Genomic DNA, 25,474 nt, shown 5'->3' with positions numbered 1-25,474 from the left:
AGCCAGTGCTCCTCCACAGTCTGGTGCAAAATGCTTGCCCAGTGATTGACTGAGACCCCAGAGTAGTAGCCACAATAGGCCGCAAGGCAGACCACAGCATGGTAAACATGGAACGGGTCAGTACTTCAGATCTTTTATCAGTCAGATCCATACAAGCAGGGTTCCCTCAATAGGGAGAGTGGATACCTTATTCAAACTGGCAACTGGAGAGTCCACCACCAGAGGAGAAGCCCACCTCTTGAAGAGGCTCTCCTCAAAGGGGTACCAAACCACGAGGTGGTGAGGGACTACAAAAGTCTACTGCGGCTTTTCCCATTCCGCATCTATGAAATTATTAAAGAAGGGCACATAAGGAAACACCTTCACAGGAGCGGTCTAATTTGTGTGACCCAAAAAAGATTGAGCCCACAGCAGAAGCCTCAGCTGCACTATCCAGCTTAAGGGAGTCCCTTACAGCATTGATAAGCACACCAACAAGTGCCTTGTCATGCACCGACCCAAGTGAGGGGTCATCCTCACAAGATCCTGGTCCACGGCTTCAGATAAAACAGAACCGGGTACCTGAGCCGCAGCCAGGTCCTGGTCTGATATAGAGCATTCCCCAGGGGATAGAGGGGGGGGGGCGCTTTTTACCCCCCTTACATCCGCACTCCGCTCCCACCCTGGCAACAAAAGTTTCCAGGACTGCCGAGAAAGTGTCTGTGGGAATCCCAGGTGCAGGAGCACCAGCTGCCACCTCAGGCATGTTTGGGGAAGAACCAAATACTGACTCCAATACAGAAGCTCCCAGAGCCCCATTCAGGCTAGAATGAAAACCACCCTCTTGCTGCGCTGACTGGGGGTTACCCAGGGGGACTCACCATCACAGGAGGAGACTGAAAAGCACCATTGCCTGCCCTCAGTAAACAGCTTGTGAGGGGAAGAAAAAAAAAAAAAAAAGTGAGTTAAAGCCGTGTGGTTATTTGTGAGGAGACTTGTGCTGCTGCGCTGTAGGAGCCAGCACTAGAGGCCAAAGACTCATCAAGATGGCCGCTGAGTGTTTGATGTATGAACAGCGATCTGTCATTTCCTCCCAAGTCAATCCCCCGCCCAGGGAACACTTAACCCCTTCCCTGCCAGTGGCATTTTTATAGTAATCAATGCATTTTTATAGCACCGATCGCTATAAAAATGCCAACGGTCCCAAAACTGTGTCCAAAGTGTCCACCATAATGTCGCAGTACTGAGAAAAAAAAAAAAAAAAATAAAAAAAAGCCATAAAACTATACCCTATTTTGTAAACACTAACTTTTGCGCAAACCAATCAATAAACACTTATTGCGATTTTTTTTTTAATGAAAAATATGAAGAATACGTATCGGCCTAAACTGAGGAATTTTTTTTTTAAATATATTTTTGAAAAAAAAAAGAAAAAAAAAAAGCAATTTTGTTTGGGAGCCACGTCGCACGACCACACAATTGTCAGTTAAAGCGACGCAGTGCCGAATCGCAAAAAGTGGCCTGGTCTTTGACCAGCAATATGGTCTGGGGCTGAAGTGGTTAAAGTATATGGAGCAGTACTTTCTCTACCAAACAGCTTATTGCCAACTCAGACTTGATTACCAAGCCCCCCCCCCCCCCCCTCCCCCTTTTATATCCCATGGACTGCAATAGCAGGCCTCACTGAACAGCATGAAGTGCACAGCTGCTTGTTACATGGTGATATGCATTAAGGTGAAAATGCTTCTGTGGTGCCACAGCCCCCCCCCCCCCCAGTTTTACTCACCAACAGAGCACGATCTTTCTGCGTCCAGAAACTATCGCTCTAGCTGGTGTCTCGTGTCCTGATTGATAGCAGCGCAGCCATTGGCTCCCGCTGCCGTCAATCAAATGATGCAGGCGCTGTGGGGGCAGGGGCGAGTCTTGCATTCTGTGTGAATGGACACAACAGCAGGATTTGGGAGCGGGCCCGCTCAGGTATCCACCTTAGGAGAGCCTTCTCCAGCATGGGCATTTGATGTGGTGGGCCCCACCAGGGGACCCCAGAAGCGGCAGATCAGGGGCACTCTGCAAAATAAATTGCAGTGGAGGAAACATTTGACGTATGTTATACTGTAGAAAAAAAAAAAACAAACCCACAAGGGTTTACAACCCCTTTGAGACAACATTTTTCATCTAGTGTGAGATCAGTCTCATCTTGGGCTACCATGTTTTGTGCAGTTGGCCTTTAAGGTTTAGAATTACATTCTGTATTGTTGCACAAGAACAGCCACACAAATTGGTGTCAAGGGTTTTATTTTTCACTACCACCAGGAATGACTTGAACCCCGTCACAGGTACAAAACTCAAATGCAAGTGGATTTTGCTAGACTTGACCATTTTAGACATAAATAGCACTTGATCCTAAAACTTAAAGACTACTTTTAACGTTTTCATTGGTTAAGTGCATTTGTGGACCAGTTTCTAGTCATGCAATTGAAAGAAACTCAAAAGCAGTTTCCTTCTCCTCTTTAAGTTCTTTGGTTGTTAGATCCATCTTTTCACGAGAGAAGTCATTAATTTTCAGGCCTTCGGCTATCTTCCAGCATTTATCCTGTTGGAGATATGAATAAGCAATTATTTTCAAAAAGTTCTTGGGATACATTAAAGTGGAAGTGAATGCAGACTGTATAGGAAATGGACACCATGTCAGCAAATCATTTGCTAGCATTGGGACCTCAATAACTAGATGAACCGAAAATATTTGCCCAAGCTGCCGTTACACTACAGCAGGGGTCCTCAAACTTTAACAGGGGGCTGGTTCACTGTCCCTCAGACCGTTAGAGGGCCGGACTATAAAAATTAATTTCAAGCCATCATTTCAAGCCCCCCCCTCACCATTGCAAGCCACTCACGATCATTGCAACCCTCCCCCTTCATCATTATAAGCCCCAAGCCCCCCCCTTCACAATCATTAATTGCAAACCGATCATGATCATTGCAAGCCCCCCACCTCACCATCACCCCCTCATTGCAAGTCCCCCTCGCCATCATCATTGTAAGCCCCTCATTGCAACCCCCCCCTCACAATCATTAATTGCAAGCCGATCAAGAACATTGCAATCATCATCATCATCATCATCATCATCATCATCCCTCATCATCCATCCCTCATCATCTATCATCATCCCTCACCACCACCAGCTCCCCATCATCCCTCACCACCACCAGCTCCCCATTATCTCTCATCATCCCTCACCACCACCAGCTCCCCATCATCCCTCACCACCACCAGCTCCCCATCATCCCTCACCACCAGCTCCCTCATCATCATCATCAATCATCATCATCCCTGAACCACCACCAGCTCCTCATCCATCAACCACCACCAACTCCCCATCCCTCATCCATCAACCACCACCAGCTCCCCATCCCTCATCCATCAACCACCACCAGCTCCCCATCCCTCAACCACCACCAGCTCCCCATCCCTCAACCACCACCAGCTCATCATCCATCACAAGCCAGCCCCCCCCCCCCCCATTGTAAGCCTCCTTACTGTGCCGTGTCATGGTCGGTCCGGCTGTATGCTCCCCACTGTAACAGTTCTGGCGCGCTGATAAATGTCCCGCCCTCCTAGACAAGCTTTTGTGACAGACAGCACACTGGCTCTATCACACAAGCTAGTCTTCTAGGGGAGGGCGGGACATTTATCACAGCGCGCCTGAACTGTTAACGGCGCTGTGTCACGGAGATCTCCGTGACACAGCTGGATTGCGGTGTAACCGGCCGGCATTGCCTGTCAGGGACGGGCGGGCCGGTTTAAAGTCCTCCGCGGGCCGCATGTGGCCCGCGGGCCGTAGTTTGAGGACCCCTGCACTACAGGTTTGGCATAGACCATTACAGTCTGCAAAGTGTTTCCCCCCCCCCCCCCCCCCCCCAAGTAATCAATTGCTAAACCCTCCCCCTTTATATTTTTCACCTTGGGCCAACTCAGGTTATTGCATTTATACAACCACCATACCAGCCAAGGATCAGCTATGACAGTACGTTTTTTCAAGAAATGCTGCTTACCTTAATTACAACAGGGAATGAGTACAGGAGCTCGTCAGGAACACCATAGGAGTTGCCATCTGAAACCACACCCATTGACACATATTGCCCCTGTATGGGGGGAAAAAAAAAGTTAACCAAACGTGGTTTATTTCAAGATTGGAAATTTAGAATTCATCCTGTAATTGGACTTTAGTAAACTACTGCCTTTAGAGGGGGGGGGGGGGGGGGGGGGGGGGGGGAATAAAAAAAAATTCCCCCTTCACTGCCATCAATACATGTTATTTGTTGGCAGCAGTACGTTATATTGCCCTCTATCCCATCATGTTTCCAAGAATAAACTCTTCCACCTGCAGGCCTGGGAAGATGGGAGCTTCTGGGTTTACCCGTCATTTTCCCCAGCCACTGTAGCCAAGAGGCCAACAGATTTTGACCTGCACTCAAATAGCTTCAGTGATTGGCAGGTGAAACATTACAGGGTCCAGTAGCCTTCTAAAGTGTCAAGAGAAACACACGTGGGGGCAACGCATTGTAAAGGGAAAGGAATTACTCATGGCCAATGCTAAAAACTGATGATTTGTAGGGGCTTTAAAGCAGTGTTTGAAAAAACTGGAGCACCTTGACAGGAAGAGGTGAAATTGACCTTTAACCCTTGCAGTGCAGGCACAGACTCAATTTTAAAATGTTCCCAGAGTTGGGCTTTTAAGTGCTGGCAAGACCACTGTGACAGATACAGATTTTCTACACAGAGGGGGAAAATACCAAATACTGTGTACTTCAGCAGTGTTACCTTGTTGAAAAAAATAAAAACAAATTGTATGACTATGCAGTTGATCACACACGTGTAAGCTGGTTAGAATACATATTTGAGATCGTGTGAACAATTTGTTTGAGGTCATCATCTATAGCTATTGCAAATATGTTAGATTTAGTTGCATTTATTTTGTAGTAGGAAATGGAAGATGTTAAAGCCCCCCCTAAACAAAATGGTCATATTAAAGTCTAGAAGTGTAAAAACAAACATTTACCTCTGGGGTTCCAAACCAAATGTCGTGAATATGATCACAAATGGCTTTGGCAGCCGACATAGCGCTGGATAACTTCCTCGCGGCAATAACAGCAGCGCCGCGCTGCTGAACAGTCTAGGAAAGATGGACAAACAATAACTCATTAGAACTGGAATTAAAATAAAAGCTCATTAAAAAAAAAGTGTAAATTGGCACCCTGTACTTTACCAGCAGTGTGCTAAATTTACCCTGCTAGGCCGTTTGGATTCGTGCTCTTCCTAGGTCAGAACATGGGCCATTAGAGGTGAAATCACAAATGTAATTAACATTCCCATCTAATTTTAGAGCCAGTCCATATCAGAACATGGTGCAGGATAGGCACATTTGGAGCAGGTTTCACCCACCACATTTAAAAACCGCACTGCCAGCGATCTGCTATAAGTGCCAATATACTGTAATGGCACCACAATGCAGAGTGTTTCTAGGCACCAGATTACATGTGATATGGTGCAGCACATTTTTCCCACATTTTGTGTGCTTTCCGGTGCAGCTTGCAGCCACTGCCACATGGACTGCGTTCCTGTGCAATTCTGGTATGAGCTGGTCCTGAAGGTTTTCCCTGCACACAGTAATATTTAATAGCTACTTCAAGCATATTTCCCACCTCTTAATAGAGTTCCTTTCAGCTATTTATATAGGTGCAAACACTTGTGTAAAGCAGTGGTAAATTTGCGCTTCCCTGAAAGTATGTGAAATTTTAAACACAGACTAGAAGTGATAAGCAAAGGGTTAATTGCACAACTAAGCAGGACAACACCTGCTAATTAACCGCAGTATTGCTAAATGGACAAGTGAAAAATACAATCATATTGGGACAGAAAAAATTCTGAATAGGTGCTGCAATTGATAAAAACTGCTGGAATAGGCAGCAATGATCAGAAATAGTAAAAGAGGAATAAATAGCGCAACCCCCAATAAAATAAATAAATGGTGAAAGCAACACTCACAACACAAAAAATGGACAAAAAAAAAAAAAGAATCAGTGTATCTGCTGCAAAGAGTTAAGATCTAAATAAACATGGAGTCCATTAGTTGTGAAAAAAGAAGCTGGATCGTCGTTCACACAATGTAGCAGAATCTTCCACACAATAATGAAGCTTCAATATGCGGCAACATAAGTCCAAATCTGGGCTATATGGCCCCTTACCAGAGCAGATGGATCCCTGTAACAAGGGATCATAAAGGCATAAGGTAAGGTATCTTTGAACCGGAGAGGTGCATGGGAAGAGGATCCGTCTTCACAGGTTCCAGGGAACACTCGCTCCGCTCATTTACAGCTCTCCCGGAGATGACATGATCAGCAAATGCAATTAAAGGAAAAAGAGGACTTCATAGCGCAGCAAATTTAAAAAAGTTCATGAGAACCTCTTTATTTAAAAAAAGTTGTAGTGGACATCAAAGTTTGGCAACCACATTTTCATGAATTCAACAATAAAAAAAGGAGAGTCCAATATCCATATAAGACGTATCTCTTTGCAGTATTCAGTAAATGCTGATATGCTAAGAGATACGTCTTATATGGATATTGGACTCTTTTTATTGTTGAATTCATGAAAATGTGGTTGCCAAACTTTGATGTCCACTACAACTTTTTTAAATAAAGAGGTTCTCATGAACTTTTTTAATTTTGCTGCGCTATGAAGTCCTCTTTTTCCTTTAATTGCGTTTGCTGACCATGTCATCTCCGGGAGAGCTGTAAATGAGCGGAGCGAGTGTTCCCTGGAACCTGTGAAGACGGATCTTCTTCCCCTGCACCTCTCCGGTTCAAAGATACCTTACGCCTTTATGATTCCTTGTTACAGGGATCCATCTGCTCTGGTAAGGGGCCATCTAGCCCAGATTTTTACTTATCATATTGAAGCTTCATTATTGTGTGGAAGATTCTGCTACATTGTGTGAACGACGATCCAGCGTCTTTTTTCACAACTAATGGACTCCATGTTTATTTAGATCTTGATAACTCTTTGCAACAGATACACGGATTCATTTTTTTTTTTTTTGTCACATTCATTTTTTGAGTGTTGCTTTCACCATTTATTTTATTGGGGGTTGCGCCATTTATTCCTCTTACTATAGGTGCAAACACTTGCCTAGACCTTACCACTGTAAATACAGAAGCATATTTAAGATGAATGACATTTGTGTAATGGGATCTTCACCTAAAGTTGACCTGTGACCTTAGAGTATATGTATATTAAACTCAATACTTTAATGTGCATAGTGTAGCCACAGGTTCACCTTTGTAACATGTTATGCCTGCATTTAGCGAGTAAACAACATGTTCCTAAACACCCCCCCCAGAGTGCAGGTCAGCCAAGTCATTCATTGACAGGGATCTGTGAATGAACTACAAGTTAAAACTGTTCCCATGGCAGAAGAATTTGTTCTCAATGGACAGAGTGGTAATCAGCTCACTTGTACTGCATACTAGCACATTATGAAAGACTTACCGCATCTTCACCCAGTCTTCCTTCTGGATTCACCAGCTGCGGCCGCTTAAATGGCCGAGTAGCAATAATGTCACTCTTGTGCACGAGCCTCTGCTACGATACACAGCCCAGGTATGCTGTTCTTTCACAGCACATGCACCTGTGATGTCTAGCGAGCAGTAGAGGTTGACCAACAGGTTTAGGAGATATTCATTTTATCTAGAGGAAAGCTTTATTATAAGCTTGCCTGTAGGTAAAAATCAAGGGAGTTTATTACCACTTTTAAGATTGTATTAGGCAATTTCCCTCTCCTTAAAGAGATTTAACAAGACAAAAATACCCACTAGAGGGATCTTTGTGTATTATTCCTTATGCTTACTGAGATGAATTCCCCTTTGAGCCAGGCGTCGTCCTTCACTGCATCACACACTGGCACATCCTTTCCTTGGAGATGGACAACAGCATGGCTAGAATCAGGGTACTGGGTAGAGGAGTGATTACCCCAGATGATCACATTCTTAACATCATCATTTGCTACCTTCAAGCGATTTGCAATCTGGGAGAAAAAAAAAAAAAGTGTATGACAATTCATCTCCTAAAGGGCTTATTGTTAACAGTGCATAGATCCATTATGTTTTATCTGTATTATTTTTTGTTGTCTTGTGCTGCCACATCCAGAGACTGACACAGTGGTCTTTGGAGTCTAAACTACCTCCCACTGGGAGATTTATTTTTATATATATATATATATATATATATATATATATATATATATATATATATATATATATATATATATATATATATATATATATATATATATAAAAATAAAATATAATCCATTAGTAACAGACATGTGCAGGACTGTCTGCCATAGTACAACCATCTCTAGAAAATAGCCTTACAAGACTGACCCCCCCCCCCCCCCCCCCAAGCTCACCTGAGCTTTGGCCCGGTTGTGATCTAGACGAGTCAAGCAGCTGAAGTTCTCTTTAGGGATAGATGGAGCAGACTTCATGGCAGTCAGGCAGTTGGTGTTTGCAGGATTGCCCACCACAATCACCTTAAAAAAAAAAAAAAAAAAGAATTTTGTAGTGACATTCTGAACACCATAGAAACACCTGACTTATTCAGTTCTAAAAATGACAATATTGAGGTTAAAACAAAAATTAGTACCTATTCAGGTATATTAACTGCACTGTGGTGCATTTTGTACACTGCTTAAAGGAAAACATTTGTTTTGCTCAAATGACTGTTTACAGGGTATAGAGACATAATAGTTAACTGATTCCTAAAAAAAATAAAACGTATATAATGTACCTTTAGTTTCAGTTTTGCATGTTATGCTGCCTCTGTGCTGTATAGAACCATAGAGAAGTGAGGGTTTGAAAATTAAACTAGAAGCTCCCAGTACTGTGGTCCAAAGGAAACAGACAACCAGGAAGTGTCCAGAACAGAGCAGAATTACAGCAACATCGGAGCAAAAACAAACAATGAGGACATGAAACCAGGACTGCAGTAAGGTAAAGGAAGCCAATTAGCAAAAATAAAATAAAAATTCCTTTAGTGACCCTTTAAGTTTGAAGCAACAAGCAAGCTGCCAATGCACCACAACAAAAAGAAAGTGACCTGCACCAATTTTGGGCAGAAAATCGTAAAGTGGGAACCCATGGAGCACAGCGAGGGGCCAGGAGTTTTTTTTGCACAGGAAACCAAGTAAAGCCGGCCATAGACTGTTTGAAGCCTGTCAGTGACTGGAGTCTGGACCTGTCACCACTGGAAAGCCAAAAAAAAAAAAAAAAAAAAAAAATTATAGATCCATACACCGATAGGGTGGACAGGACTTATATCCTGCTCCTATTCAATACCTGTGACAGGATCCCCCAAAACAGAACATTGCTTGCTCAAAAAAATAAAAATAAAAAATAAAGCGTTAAATTGAGCCCCTCAATCCTCTATACCAAATAAGCCAAACTGTCAGACTTCATTAGCCATTGCAAGCTTGCAAATAGAAAGACTTCTCTTTAGAAAGAATCACCTTCACAGACTTCTTGGCGTACTTGTCAAGAGCAGCACCTTGGGATTTAAAGATCTTCACATTGGCCTTCAGCAGGTCTTTCCTTTCCATCCCTTCCCTCCTTGGCATGGAGCCCACCAGGACAGCAACATCCAGGTCTTTGAAGGCCTCTTCCTCCTTGTCTGTAGCTATGACATCTGCACAAATAACACACCGATCAACAGCAGAGAATATATCAAGTGCAGCTCTCATCTACGCTCCGCTATGTTTGACAACTGTGCCTTAAACATTAATTTGTATTTTATACATAGTCACACAGAAATCACTAGTAGACCATGCTACTCCAGTGACCTTCAGGTCGGGCGCTTGGCGCAGGTGCCATTCAGATAATGCTTTGCATTTTCCAAATTACCTCAACCTTCCGATTCTCCCAGCAGGAGACTAGTCTGGTAGCCCCACCGGAGCATGGGGCTTCCAGACTAGTCTTGTGCTGGACTGTAGTTTTCTGGTCAAACAAAGAATCGAGTGAGGATCAACTCTCCTCATCCCTAGACAAAGATAGTTAACCCATGCGGTGCAGGCACAGCTCCATTGCATATACTTTCTTGCCAGGAGTTGATCTTTAAAGAAGGGGGGGGGGGGGGGCCTCTAATGTGAACGAACAAGTTGTAATATGGAAATGTAACCTTGCATGCGTTCTAGCGCAACGACACAATTCAACCTATGACCCATAGAATCATAAAACTGTACTATACAGAATTTCACAATAAACTTGAAAACCGTGTAATAAAATTACGAAAATGGTCATGCCGTTTTTAAGGCAGAGTTCAGAACTAACCTTTACCCTCCAGATAAGCACCATTACACGAAATAAACACGAAACACACACAGCTTACCTGGTATGTACCTGTCAGCAATAGCAACCATTTTTATGAACAGTACATATATCCTTAGAAGCTTGGTTGTCTTATAAGGAATAATCACACCCTGGTGGATCAAGTTTGATCAAACCTGATCAATCTACAATCGATGGAAAACAAAGTCAATTTGACTGTTTGCCATGTCAATCGAATCATAAATCGATCAGATAATAGAAAATTGAAGAGTGTATGGCCACCATTAGGTTGTCCAACAGCTCTAAGATTTAATAGGGTCTAACCAACAATTGCCTAGGTCACCATTATGGTGCTCATGTGCCCAGGTTGTAAAGTGGTGGTATCTTGCTGGAGCGGTCTGCTACGTAATACTATATACGGATGCTGCCAAGTGTGAACAGTGTCTTTTCGGTATCTCCTGCCAAGCTACTAATCATTCCCCAACTAGGTTATCAAGCCTGCCATGAGGCTGCAACTAGGAAACTAGTTTTAATAGACAATTTGAGCAGAATACTGCCCCCCCCCCTCCCTTCACCCACATCTTTCTGGGGTGCACATGTATAAATTCTTATCAGTCCCCCCATGGTGGCTGCTGGTTGGAGATGCAGATCAGGCCTATTCTAATCCACCACAACAACCACCATGGGAGACTGATAAGTATTTATACTTGGGACACTTTGGGGTTCATTTACTAAAACTGGAGTGCAAAATCTGGTGCAGCTGTGCATGGTAGCCAGCTTCTAACTTAAAGTTGAGGTTCACCCTATAAAAAAAAATTCTAACACGGCATCCAGCCCAGTTGTGCAAAATAACACTGACTTCTTTTTTTTGTAGATAGCGTGTAGCCGTGGAATTCACTCCGGCTTCCGGGTAGGTTATCCCGCGGGAGTGGGCGTTCCTAAAGACATGCCAGTTGATTGACATGCTAAACTACGGCGCACACAGCGCGTCACGACTTCCCGAAGGAAGCTCGGGTCGGCTCTATTCCCGCAGGCGCCGAATAGAGCCGAGCTTCCTTCGGGAAGTCGTGAAGCGCTGTGTGCGTGCGCCGTCGTTTAGCATGTCAATCAATTGGCATGTCTTTAGGAACGCCCACTCCCGCGGGATAACCTACCCGGAAGCCGCGGTGAATTCCACGGCTACATGCTATCTACGGAAAAAAAAAAATCAGTGTTATTTTATATGCACAACTGGGCTGGATGCAGTGTTAGAAATTTTTTATAGGGTGAACCTCCACTTTAAGCTTTTTTTGTCAAAGACTCACAACATCTGGAAGCCCATTGATTCCCACGTAGACCTGCACCAGATTTTGCACTTTTACACAGTTTTAGTAAACCCCCCCCCCCGGGATACATGGTGGGCAAATCTTGCTTCCATTTGACAGTCAGCTTACCAGGTATACACACACTCCTGGAGGCTGCAGCCACCAGGAGTGTAAAAACACCCTACAAAAAAGGGCCAAAGCATTGCATTTGAACAATATAGAGTACTATATTTTTGCCATTTCACAGGTGCAAGCAATTTTGAATCTTATAACTTATTGTGTTAGTATATGCTAAAGGGGGTTGCAAAGGAAATTTTTTTTCATAATAAGCATCCTTTACCTGCAGACATTCCTCTTTTCACTTCCTCATTGTTTGTTTTTGCTCAGAAGTTGCTCTATTTCTTCTCTGTTCTGTTCACTTCCTGCTTGTCTGATTTTACTGACCACCGTGAAGGGAGGCTTTACTGCGATGGTCAGTAACGTGCTCACCCCCTCCTGGGAACTACATCTGTGTGGCAGGACACTCTCTACGTGTTAGAGACTTCAATGAGGTGTGAATTACTGGGCGTGCCGCAATTCATACTGGGAAATGTAGTTCTTACATGAACGAGCAATGCAAACCAGGAAGTGAATGAGAGAACAGAAAGTAGAATGCCGGAGGCGATATAGATGAAGGAATTTAATAGGCATTTACTCGTTTTTTTTTTAACAGAATCATTACACTATTCTGTCTACCTTGCAGACAATTTTAGGCAAAAAAAAAAAAAAAAAAAAAATTTCCTTTACAACTCCTTTAAGTGCATATTTGAGTGAAATGCGAGTCCATAAACAGTAATGCAAATATTGTGTACATTTTTTTTTAACTTGCAATCATCGGGCATCAGAAAATGTCTTGAGTGGTTAAACTGACCTCATTTACAGAACAAGGAAGTTGATCACACCCCTCCCCCCCCCCCCCCCAGTTTGACAGCTGTATGCAGGGACTGCTCTGATGTCTATCATCCAATCATGTACAAGCATTATTGCATGCTCCCCTCAGATCTAGAGTAACTGCACCTGCAATGCACAGACTACTCGCCTTTAGTAAATCAATCCTATACTCTTGATGGTCAGATTTGTATGCAAAGATATGAAGTGTATTGCAAACCAAATCTGTGCATGAGCGTCAACCGTACATAGGCCTTGTTAGGAGGACTCATCCTAAAGAGTAAATGGTCCAACAAAAGCATGAAGGTGCTACAGGTTTACAATGACCGACAGCAAAAAATCTTCAAAAAAACCATTTTAGCAGTTTTAGACCCCTTTCACACTGTGGGCATTTTGCAGGTGCTACAGCGTTAAAAATAGCGCCTGCAAAACAGCCACTACATTTACTCCAGTGTGAAAGCCCCAAGGGAGCAGCTTCTTTGGAGCAGTGAACTCACCGCTCCTGCCCAGTGAAATCAATGGACCGCGTCACCATACCGCCGGGGCAAGTCCTGCATTTGGAAGCCATGGACACCGAATGATGAACCAAACGAACTGCACAGTGGAGGCAAGTATGATATGCTTGTAATTATATATATATATATATATTTTTTTGTATCACTTTTGATTCGTCCAGCTAAGTTACCTCTAATTCTGGACATATTAGATCTGGATGGCTGCTATAAAATTTTTTATTCCTCAAATTCCATAAAACATCTTGTATTCTATTTGAAGAATACAAAACATGTTCTGTGACTGGACAAGGGAGAGGAGGGGGCAGATGAAGAAAAAGGACCTCCTCGTGTCCAATTAATTCTGAGAACAGAAGGAGATGTTTCATAAACATGTGGTAAGGAGTGTTATGGGAGACACCGTGCATGACCAGAACCAAAAGATCAAAGCTGTAGTACAATTGTAAGCTCCAAGGAGCAGGGCCCTCAGATGCCTCCTGTAGAGACTTGTATCTGTACTGTTTGCCCCAACATTATAAAGTGCTGCGCAAGCTGTTGGCAGTATATAAATCCTGAATACTAAAAAAAAAAAAAAAAAAAAACCACCTTAAAAGCATCCCATCTGGATGTAGTATATCCAGCATTAGAAGCTTAGCTGGAGCAATCAAAAGAAAAAAAAAAGCTTCCATTTCCTGGAGCTCCATGTTAACCATCCTACATTACCTAATAATGCAAGCATGTGAATATCAGCTAGTGGGAGTTGATATTTACACCTGAGCGTTTTGTAGCTTGAAGCTACAAAACGCTGGAGGAGAAAAAAAAAAAAAAATCAAAAAAAAAAAAAAAAAAAAATCTAGTATTCTCTATGGAGATGGTCCACATCTCCACTACAAAACGCCTGAAGCCAGAAGTTCAAAAACGCCTGTAGCTCAAACAAGTTCTGGGACTTTTTTTGGCAGATTTGGGCGTTTGCTTTTAACATTGGTGACCCTAGACCTGTCCAAATTCGTGGCAAATTGCGGTAAATTTTTTTTCACAAAACGCTACGCTCAGGTGTGAATGCAGCCCAAGTTAGCGATTAGCTAGTAAAGATGGGATTTCAACACTGAAGACTTGCAACTTTAATGACCTACAAGCAGTGCAGCTCCCATATTACCAATTCTAATATATGTCCCTACAAGTTCAACCCAACCAGCACAAACATTATGGCCAGAAGGAATAATATTGGGACATTTGAGCAGTATAATTTTTATTGGCCTTATATACCGACATGCAAAAGTGCACAAAGTGTCAACAGCCACAAACAGAAAAACCAGCAGAATTCTGACACAGTCACTCATTTGTAACAGGGCAAACCGCTTGCGCGAATGTAGCGCAATTATGTCCTTAGTCACTTGGTGGGGACATAGAATGTACTCGTTTCTGAGCCCTTTCGTCAGTCAATGGCTGAAAACTTGTTGCAGCTTTTCACTACCATTTTAAAATTGTCACGAGGGACTCAAGTGGTTATAAAAAAAAAAAAAAAAAAAAAAGCCCTTTTTCAGCCGAAAGCAGGCACAGAGCTGGTCCTGGCTGGGGAAAGATCGTGGCCATATCCTTTTGGATAGGCCCAAAATCTTGGACCAGCACCTGGCTCAGCCAGCCCCTCCCACCCCATCCACAGCCCAGTGCTCCAGCAAGGGCGATACATGGCAGAGCACCGATGACTGATCACTCAGTTCTCAGCCTTAGGCCCCTTTCACACTGGGGCAGGGAGGTACGGTGGCAGTATAGCACCTATTTTTAGCGGCGCTTTACCGTCGGAATTGCAGCGTATTTGGCCCGCTAGCGGCTGAAAAAGGGTCAATACCGGCAGCAATGCACCTCTGCAGAGGTGCATTGCCAGCGGTATAGCCACGGTTTCCCATTGCTTTCAATGGGAAGAAGCGGTGGAGGAGCGGTAAACGCACTGCTCCAAAGATGCGGCCAGCAGGACTTTTGGAGTGGTCCTGCTAGCGCACCGTTCCAATGTGAAAGCCCTCGGGCTTTCACATTGGAAAAAAAAAAGGCGCAGTTTCAGATCGGTTTGCAGGCTCCATTTAGCGCAATAGCGCCTGCAAACCACCCCAGTGTGAAAGGGCCTTAGAGCTGGCAGTGGACAGATGGAGAAAAAAATAAATAAATAATGAATAAAGACATAAAGAAAAAAAATGCACAGAACAATTTAGGTTACCTTTTAGCAGAGGCAGAGCGCAGTCCTGGAGCTCCATTACAACTCCTCCCAATACTCCCATCATAGGTGTGATATCCAGGAGAACAAGCTCCAATGGCTGCAATAAAACCCATACACAGCATATTTTACATTAGATGCCAACTTCTAGTTTTTGCTACACCACTTAAAACAGCAATGGATAATTAACTTTAAAATGAACCATGTTTCAACAGAACACACTTACCTGGTCTTTGCCGAAGACATCACCTTTAGCAATTCCATACAGCAGAGAGTAGGCTATCTGACCAGCAGCTCCAGTTACCAGAACTCTTGTAGCCTTAGCCTGGGTGGAAAAAAAAAAAAAAGTAAGCACTATATATTCAACAGCAAAATATTCCTTGTAGCAGTATGCCACATTTCCTATACACAATCTCCTAGCTTCTAATGCAGAATCCAGCACTCTCCCCATGGAGATGACAAGGAACCGTTACAAATGAGCCAACGCAATAAAATACAGACAGTTAGTGGTAGGTGAAGTGGTGCCCCCTTGCTTTGGTAGTCACTTGCACAGCCTTTTTAACCACTTCCCGACGGCCGTGGGGTGGTTCTAAATCTCTGAGACGCCGTCAATTGACGTCCGCCCCTTTGCTCGTTCCGAGCGCGCAGCGGGGAACTGCTGTGCTGGCCGTGTCCCTTGGACACAGCCAGTCACAGATCGCCGTGAACGGCCAATCGGAGCGGCCGTTTCCTAGGCGATCTGTGCGGCCAATGAGAGATGATCTCATATGTTTACATATGAGATCATCTCATTCCCGGCTCTCGCAGACAGCGGTGCTGTCAGGGAGAGAGGAGACGGATCTGTGTCTCTTGTACATAGAGACACAGATCGGTCACCCCCACCCAGTCACCCCCCTTCCCCCACAGTTAGAACACTAATTAGGGTACACATTTAACCCCTTCCTCACCCCCAAATGTTAACCCCTTCCCTGCCAGTCACATTTATACAGTAATTAATGCATATTTATAGCACCGATTGCAGTATAAATGTGAATGGCGCCAAAAAATGTGTCAAGTGTCCGATGTGTCCGCAATAACGTAGCAGTAAAAAAAAAATAAAAAAAAAAATAAATAAATCGCAGATCGCCGCCATTACTAGTAAAAAAATAAAAAAAATAATAATTCTGTCCCTTATTTTGTAGGCGCTATAACTTTTGCGCAAACCAGTCGCTTATTGCGATTTTTTTTTTTTTTTTTACTAAAAATATGTAGAATACGTATCGGCCTAGACTGAGGATAAAAAAATGTTTTTTTTTAAAAAAAATTGAGCCATTTATTATAGCAACAAGTAAAACATTTTTTTTTTTTTTTCAAAATTGTCGCTCTATTTTTGTTTATAGCGCAAAAAATAAAAACCGCAGAGGTGATCAAATACCACCAAAAGAAAGCTCCATTTGTGGGGGGAAAAAAGGACGTCAATTTTGTTTGGGAGCCACGTCGCACGACCGCGCAATTGTCAGTTAAAGTGACGCAGTGCCGAATCGCAAAAAGTCCTCTGGGCAGGAAGGGGGTTTAAGTGCCCAGTAAGGAAGTGGTTAAAATGGGTCACATTCACTTGGCTTAAAATATATAGGATTCAACATCCAGGAAACAAATCTGTCCAATGACAACAGAATCGTGACCTGGGACACCATTCCAACAGTTTGCCTATATTAAAAAAAAAAAAAAAAAAAAAAAAAAAAAAAGAAGGGGGATTCCATGAACTATACAGCCTGCTTATAAAGAAGTCGCTCCCTCATTCCATAACTGAGGTCTGGCTGCCAGGATGGGCGAGATATGAAACTTCATTCCAGAATTTCCAGTCTTCAGTTAGATTTGTTTCATGGCCCGTGTTACCAACACACAATATAAAATGTCTGCGACAATTCCATTTACAGCCACTTTGTCTCCATTTGTCACTATGAGGCCCTGTCTCATCTAATATACACACACACACACACACACACACACACACACACACACACAAGGCCTTTGTGAAGAGTGTGGCTCATTACTGTACAGCAGTGAAGAACGCGTCTCACTTGGCAGCACCAGTTCCTGGCATAACCTCTGACATATGGTCACAAAGCTCTGCACTAATGTCTTTTCACGGTACCTGGGAGACAGATGCTTTAGAAGCACATGCCCTTATTTAACATTAAGCGAGTAATCTTCCTCCATATGGACTCTAAAGGGTAACAAAAAACTCTTGTACATGTACAGTACGTCAAATGCTATCATTTTGGAACTACACAAAGAATGAGAATGTGTGAGCCAAGACAACTGTTGCCTCCAGCTGAAAATACTGTATTTGCTTAATTTCTCTGGATTGCTTACACTGAACAATTTCAGGAAACACGAGTTACAGATACTAAGAATCAGCCAGTCTAAACTCTTGAGCTGCACACTTGTTATAGGTCATTGACCAAGGTATTGAAGCCAAAGTATAAGTCTGAGGCTAGGTTCACACTGCTGCAAATTCAAAATTGCGGTTTAAAAAAAAAATAAATAAAAAAAAAATGCAATTTTACAGCGATTTAGTGGCTGCGTTGTCGCGATTCGCAGACGCGATTTCAGGGAATGCCAGTCTATAGAGCTGAATTTGCATCGCACACGGATCAAACTCGCACAGGACCCCCCCCCTCCCCCCAAGCTTATATTGGCAAGACATTGATGTGAACAGCACTAATGGAAAACAATGTTAAAGTGGTAGTAAAGTCTTTACTACCACTTTTACCTACAGGTAAGCCTATAATAAGGCTTACCTGTAGGTATAAGGAATATCTCCTAAACCTGTACGGTTTAGGAGATATTCCCCTCGCAATGCGCCGCTGATTGTATCGGCGCAACGGGGATCCTCGGCTAAAGGGCCCACAGACCTTGCCGGAATGAAATCCGAAGTGACGACATCGCCGCTCCAGCCAATCACAGCGCCGGAGCGGCGATACCCGGAAGACACGCTCGGCGACACCTCATTTTAAAGGCAAGTATTTCATAATGAGCTAGTATGCGGTGCATACTAGCTCATTATGGCTTTTGCCTTACAGGTGAAAAAAAAAAAAAAAAAAAAAAAAAAAAAAACAAAAAAAAAAAAAGTTGCGGGTATACAACCGCAACAGCTCAAATTCGCAAAAGAATTCGCAGCAGTGTGAACCTAGCCTGAAAGTCAGCAAAAGCAATGTATACTCCTTTGTACGACCTGCAAGGGCCTGTTCTCACCCGTGTGCTGCAATAATGCAAACATTACTGAAATGCATGTTATGCACATTGGGGCACTGCCATTCATTCTCAATAGTACCCCAATACACCTGTATTACATTATAATTCAAGGCAGTACACTACGCGCTCCACTGCTGGAAAAAGCTGCATGCATTATTTTTGGTACGTTATGTTGCCTTAGGTAGTCCAACCAAATTATTGGGCTGCCTTAATGCAACACATGTTAGGCTGTTTTTACACCGAGGCGGTGGGAGTGCTGGCGGTAAAGAGACGATATTTTTAGCAGCGCTTTTACTGTCATTTGAGGTGCTTTTAACCCCCGCAAGCGGCCAAAAAGGGGTTAAAACCGCCCACAAAGTGCTGCTTTGCCGGCGGTTCGGCAGCGCTGCCCATTGATAGCGCCTGCAAAGCTCCTTGAAAGTCCAAAGGCTCACACTGGAGCAGTGCGCTAGCAGGATGGTAAAAGTCCTGCTAGCCTCATCTTTGCAGCGCTGTAGGAGCTGTCTATACACCACTCCTAAAGTGCCCTTAGTCATTGAAATTAATGGGCAGCGGCGCCAAACCGCCAGCAAAGCGACCCAGCTGCGATTTTAACCCTTCTTTGACTGCTAGTGGGGGTTAAAGGAACCCCACTAGCGGCCGAAAAACGTCACAAAAAAAAGATGGTAAAGCTTTACCGCCGACGCCCCCGAGGCTTAGGTGTGAAAGTAGCCTTAGGAGCAGTGTATAAACTGCTGCAAAGGTGCGGCTTGCAGGACTTTACCGTCCTGCCAGCACACTGCTCCAGTGTGAAAGCCCTTAGGCTTTCACATTGGAGTGAAAGAGGCTCTTTCAAGGAGCTTTGCAGGCGCAATTTTAAGTGTGATAGCGCCTGTAAAGTGCCTCAGTGTGAAAGCAGCCTTAATGTGCAAGACATCCAGTCAGGATGAGAAGACCAGAACCTGACAAAGGAAACCTTTCATGAAGGTGAACATGGAGGCTGCCACTTGAGATCTCCACTTCTGAAAACGTTAGTTGCCTGGCTGCCATGCTCACCCCTTCTGCTTGCAGGTAAGGGACTTTATTCTCCAACTTTTCTGATCTGCACACTTGTTCTTGGCCAGTGACTAAGCATAAAATGAAAACTAGTAGTGAATCATAGTAGCAAGACCTGCAGGATTTTCAACAGGATGCAAGCAATGGCAGCTCCCATACATCTCATGTTTACTTTTACGAGGCGATTTAGCACAACTGGCCGAGCCGACATGAAGGGAGTATCCTTACTCCAAATACTATTGGCTGTAATGCTTCTACAGGGACCTTCCTCCCACCAGCGAAAGAAAATTGTTAACAGGTGATGAGGAGACCTACAATGCCATATCATTGGTACAAGTTGAAGGAATAGTGCCTCAACATTTAATGTTCGTGAAAGGAATAGTGCCACATCATTGGTTCAGCGAGAGGAATAGTGTCGAGGGTTAGATAAAGGCAAGCAAAGGACCACATCCAGCCCATGGGCCACAGTTTGGAGACCCCTGTTTTACTACACAGTTCTAAAAAGTAAAAAATATTTCTAATTAAACTGGTAATCTTACAATATCAGTCCATTTGCATTTTCTGGGCGATCAGTATATATGGTACATTTAAATATCTCTCTACCATGTTGATCAGTACTTTGACCTCAGAGTCCCGAGTTGAAGTACATTCTCACCCATTTAATATCCAGTGCCAACATGCAAAAGCTTTTAGAATTCCAGAACCATCAAAAGCAAACATGTTACAATTCTGCCATCAGTCCCAGGTGATGCATTCCAAACAAACCTCTAGCATTATATTAGATATTCTTCAGTACTGCCCACCTATCGCCAACATAAAACTCCATATAAAATCCAGGGACCTTAGTGAGGCTGCAGCTCCACACTAACTGCAAACTTTTTGGACAAACAGTGAGCCAAAGCGATAGAAGTTTTAAGAAATCCTCCAATCACATTACAGATATAGTAAAACTAATCTTTCCCCTTTCTAGTGCAAATGCTTACTATCAGCATCGGTGCAACCCTAGTGACAACGTCAGACAGGAAGTGAGGCAAATTCTCCAACAGGGACAGAGCCAGCAATAAAAAGTTGATGGGGCATCTAGCCTTCCCTATTGATAGACAAGTGTCCTGGGTTACAGACTTTTAAATGGTGGCACTTTGAGAATACTTGTTTTTTAAAGACCAAAAGTACATCTTTGTATTAAAAAAATAAAACAGTTTGAGGGTAAATAAAAAAAAAAAAAACTGCATTTTTTTTTTTTTTTATAACATATGACCCTGCAGAGCATTGCACGTACGATCAGTAGATGTCGGGTTCCTGTGCACACTGCCTTTACCCCTGTGCAGTTATGCCTTTTACGTCGTTCCATGGTGTGCTAGCAAATATTTCTACTCAGAATCAAAGTGACGCTCAGAAGCATGGAACATTTTTCTCAGTTCGCCGTAGTGTTGTACGTCACTGCGTTCTTGACTGTCGGAATTTGATGTGACCAGGTGTATGCAAGACAGCTTGAGCGGAATTCCATCTGAGTTTTTTCTGATAGGAAAACCGGTCGTGTGTACAGGGCATTACTGACCTGCAGGAAGTGTCAATGGAGTATGAGGCGCTGATCAGTGCTCTTGTAGTCCATTGAGATCCTTAAATTCCGTCTGTCGTGATGGCAGTTGTAGCTCATTCAGACTCCCCCCGAATGACACAGCTTTGCGGGCAGAGCTCCACACAGCTGCACCAATTTAAAATGGGTCAGCGGCTGCGGGGGAGAAGAACCCCAGCATTCTGTTACAGGAGGGGATGCCTCACAGGTTGATGTGGAGATGTTGGAACTTATTTGCACGTTACACCTTAAATACAAGCTCATGTTCCAAATAGCTGTCTTCCCAAGGGACGAAGTGTCCGAAGGGACAGACAGTTACTGAAGAGCGGGAAGAATCAATAAACTACAAAAGCACTCATTAGCTCCCTTGCAGCTCATTGAGAACTTCAAGCCGTCTGCTGCAGTGGAAGATGGTACTAGTAGTTCATTGATTCACAGATCTCTGAATGGAGGCGTCTGGGCAGAGCCCCACACAGCTGCTCCATTTTCAAATTGTGACCGTGGGTGAGAGGAGAAGATCCACCGCCCACTGTCACAATGAGTGTCCTGGGGGGGGGGGGGGGTATATTGTTACGCATTATACCCCAAATACAGGTGTAAAAACACATTCTTCAATAAAGATCAGAATATTTACTTTGTACTATTACTCCAGCCAGAGTGGGGAGCACCTTAATACAGGGGGTGTTACTGGCCAGATCACCAGGTGGAAACAGGGGGAAATAAATAAAAAATTAAACCACAAGTGGAACTCAACCCATGACAACATGATTAATAATGTTCGATGACTTCAGCACATGCAGACACAGGAGATGTCTTCCATGATGTAAAGCGTAGCGCAAACTGTTGGATAATAATAATAATAATAATAATAATAATAATAATAATAATTCCTTAATCTAGGCTTACCTGTAACATAAAGTGTGTTGTAAAGGGTTTACAAACATTTTAAGAGAAAAAAAAAAAAAAATATAACAAACAGGCAGCGTTTACATAACAGAAGAGACCCTAGAGGTCAATTCAGTCATAAATCTCTCTTCTCTTTCCTACCCCCAAGAAACATGATCCGAGCCACACATGCGCAGTTCTGATCCATATTTATGGCTTGCTCTGCATGCTGCAGTGATGCAACACCCTTGCACATGAACGGGAGTGACGTCACCGTTGCCTGGCCATTATAAGTGGCCAAAAATTAAGAACCTGGTGAAGTTGGAAGAGCTGGGGAGCCAGTTTGCAGAGAAGTGTCATAATGTACCAATATATTCAGTGCACACAAGTTAGCATATTATGACCTAAACCTGCTGGGGGGGGGGGACCCATTTTTTTTTTAGCTTACTAGCCTGACTTTAGTACTGCTTTAGACTCAATGCACACTATTTTTTTTTTTTTTTAAAGCTGCCAATAGTTTTTTGCAGCCGTGCTTTAGCAGGAAATATAATAAAACACCCATGCGATCTGATCCTGGTGTGGGCAAAAAAAAAAAAAAAAAAAAAAAGGGTCCTGTGCGAGTTAGGTCCCAATGCGATACAAATTGAGCCATACAAGCTGTATGGCTAAATTCACAGCAGTGTGGCGCAAATCACATGCCATGTCTGACATTACAGCAGTGGAAATGTGCCCTTAGGAGTGTTCCTGGACAAGGATGAGCTCCGGCGTGTTCGCATAGAACGCGTGCCGAGCCCGCCAGGAAGTCGGCACCCGCGCTGCGCTAATCACAGCCAGGCAGACATTTCCCGATCTCTGCAGCCGAGCATCGGACAAGGTCTGCCTGGCTGTGATTAGCGCAGCGCGGGTGCCGACTTCCTGGCGGGCTCGGCACGCGTTCTATGCGAACACGCCAGAGCTCATCCTTATTCCTGGACAACACTAATGTGCATGGAGCCTAAAACCAGAACTGTAACATACTGTAGATTACTAATTGGATGTGGTGGCTGCATTTGTTTCCCCACCCTCTGTTTTCACCTGGTGATACAGTTTTGCTACTTTTGGAATAAAAGCCAAATTATTGTAAGCACCCCCATCTGTGGTAAATGGTTTGTCTCATGCATGTAAAATGATACAACCAGAAGAGAGCACTTGTTCTGCACACATGAACAAGTTATTCCCATAGAGTCCATGGTGATACAATTAAGGGACCGAGGACTGGGAACACATACATTACTATCACACCCCTGAGCATAGAGGACAGTGAGGGTTATATACAGGAGGGAGGGGGTGGGGGTGTATGAGGAGTGCAGACTGAGACCCCTAGAGGTGTGAGCAGGCTGCACACTGTGCAGGGACACCTCTTGGTACAATGCCAAGTCTCACCACCTGGGGGAGCACACTGCCGCCCACACAGGTATAGAGGAGTGCCGGGCGCCTCAGGTGTATTGGTGTCATGGAAAGAAGAACATAGAAAAAAAAAAAAAGAATAAAATTGGCGCATTGCCAGCCATATCCTCCACACAAGCAGTATAGGAATAGAGGACACAGCATGCTGACCGGGAAACCAACGAGCGGTAGCTGTAAAAAGAAGCCATACAAACCATAGCGTTCGTTATGTAGACTGACAGAAGACAGGCCGGTACAAAGAAGAGGAGGAGGAGGGATGCGACTCTCCTATGTGAAGCTTCAGTGAAGAGTGTGTGCAGGTCACCTCTAGTAGACGTACGGAGCTGAGAGAACACACGTGATCACACACACCCCCTTCTCCTTCTGTGCGCGGTTCTGTAGTTTCTTTCAGCAGAGACGTGCCTAACCCGCAATAATGAGCCAAGTCTCATAGAACTACATTAACCACAGTGCTTTGCGTCAGCGTCCGCCGCAGCCAAAATCGCGTGATTAGATGTGAGAGGAGGTGGTGGGGGTGTAGTTATATAATGGAGACACTGGGGGGGGAAATGTGGAGGTCGTCCTTATATAGAGTGATGTAGGCTGGAGATGAAAGCTGGAATAAAACGTTTAAATAAAATGACTGCATTCCTGCTGATGGTGTAGAAATGTGTGTGATCACTGATTGGGGAGAAGATGTCTGCCTGTCTAGCCTATAGACACAAACCTACTGTGTATAAAGGGCATAATGAGAACTGGAGGACAGGCAGGATTTGTAATGCAGAAGAGACATGTTTTTTTGTTTGTTCTGTAATAAAGCTACTTACCTGCTTGTCAATCACAGATCACGTCACATATACAGAAATACCGAATCTAATGAACTCCCGCACATGTATAGTAAGGTGACCAGATTTTTAAAATGAAATCTGGGGACATTTTTTTTTTGGCAAATGGTAAACTATTTTATAAGCATATTTTCCTCAAATGATATATGCAGTGTATGTGGTATGTGTTTATGGAATGATTGCATGATATATATGTTATTTCTCACATTTTGTTCTCAAGATAAAAAAAACTTAAAGGGGAGTTCCAGCCTTTTTTTATGTTTATTAAAAGTCAGCAGCTACAAAAAGTGTAGCCGCTGGCTTTCAATAAACAGACACTTACCTGCTCCACGGTTCCAGCAACGCGAGCGTCACTGCGCATGCGCGAGCGGGGCTGCGCCGTCCGATTGGACAGGCGATCGCCTACAGGGAGGGGCTGCAGTAAGGCGATTAAGATATTCGCCTTACCAGCCCCTCGGCGGAAGGAGGAAGTGGGACAGGAAGTCCCACTCCTCCTGAAGCACCCACTCCCCCCCCCCAAAAAATTTACATGCCAAATGTGGCATGTAAGGTGGCGAGGAGTGGATTAAGCGGAAGAGGGGTGCAAAGTGTATGGCGGTGAGTAGTATGTACAGGAGAGGAGCGTGGAGTGTATGGCGGTGGGTAGTATGTACAGGAGAGGAGTGTGGAGTGTATGGCGGTGGGTAGTATGTACAGGAGAGGGGTGTGGAGTGTATGGCGGTGGGTAGTATGTACAGGAGAGGAGTGTGGAGTGCATGGCGGTGGGTAGTATGTACAGGAGAGGAGTGTGGAGTGTATGGCGGTGGGTAGTATCTATAGGAGAGGGATGTGGAGTGTATGGCAGTTGGTGGTTTGCACAGGAGAGGAGTGTGGAGTGTATGGTGGTGGGTGGTATGTGTAGAAGAGGGGTGCGGGGTTATGGCAGTGGGTGGTATGTGTAAGAGAGGGGTGCGGAGTGTATGGCGTGGGTAGTATTTACAGGAGAGGGGTGTGGAGTGTATTGCAGTGGGTGGTATTTACAGGAGAGGGGTGCGGAGTGCATGGCAGTGGGTGGTATGTACAGAAGAGGGGTGCGGAGTGTATGACGGTGGGTGGTATGTACAGAAGAGGGGTGCAGAGTGTATGGCGGTGGGTGGTATGTACAGAAGAGGGGTGCAGAGTGTATGGCGGTGGGTGGTATT

At 44.1% G+C, this 25,474-nt stretch overlaps 1 protein-coding gene across 1 annotated transcript; it reads right to left on the bottom strand.

The window, feature by feature from the left end:
- Nucleotides 1-2,257: 2,257 nt before the first annotated feature.
- On the bottom strand, nt 2,258-23,792 carry MDH1 (malate dehydrogenase 1). Its single transcript, XM_040351221.1, has 9 exons — nt 23,664-23,792; nt 15,517-15,615; nt 15,294-15,390; nt 9,546-9,721; nt 8,448-8,570; nt 7,887-8,063; nt 5,040-5,153; nt 4,033-4,122; nt 2,258-2,572 (listed from the first exon to the last, which is right to left on the bottom strand). The coding sequence occupies exons 1-9, from the start codon at nt 23,664-23,666 to the stop codon at nt 2,447-2,449; spliced, it is 1,005 nt and encodes a 334-aa protein (XP_040207155.1). The 5' UTR covers nt 23,667-23,792; the 3' UTR covers nt 2,258-2,446.
- Between the last annotated feature and the right edge of the window lie 1,682 nt (nt 23,793-25,474).

This window comes from Rana temporaria, chromosome 4 (genome assembly GCF_905171775.1).
Source record: "Rana temporaria chromosome 4, aRanTem1.1, whole genome shotgun sequence".
In the NCBI taxonomy this organism is placed as follows: Eukaryota; Metazoa; Chordata; class Amphibia; order Anura; family Ranidae; genus Rana; species Rana temporaria.
The sequence above is the reverse complement of the archived record's forward strand: the minus strand, read 5'-3'. Positions and strand labels throughout refer to the sequence as shown.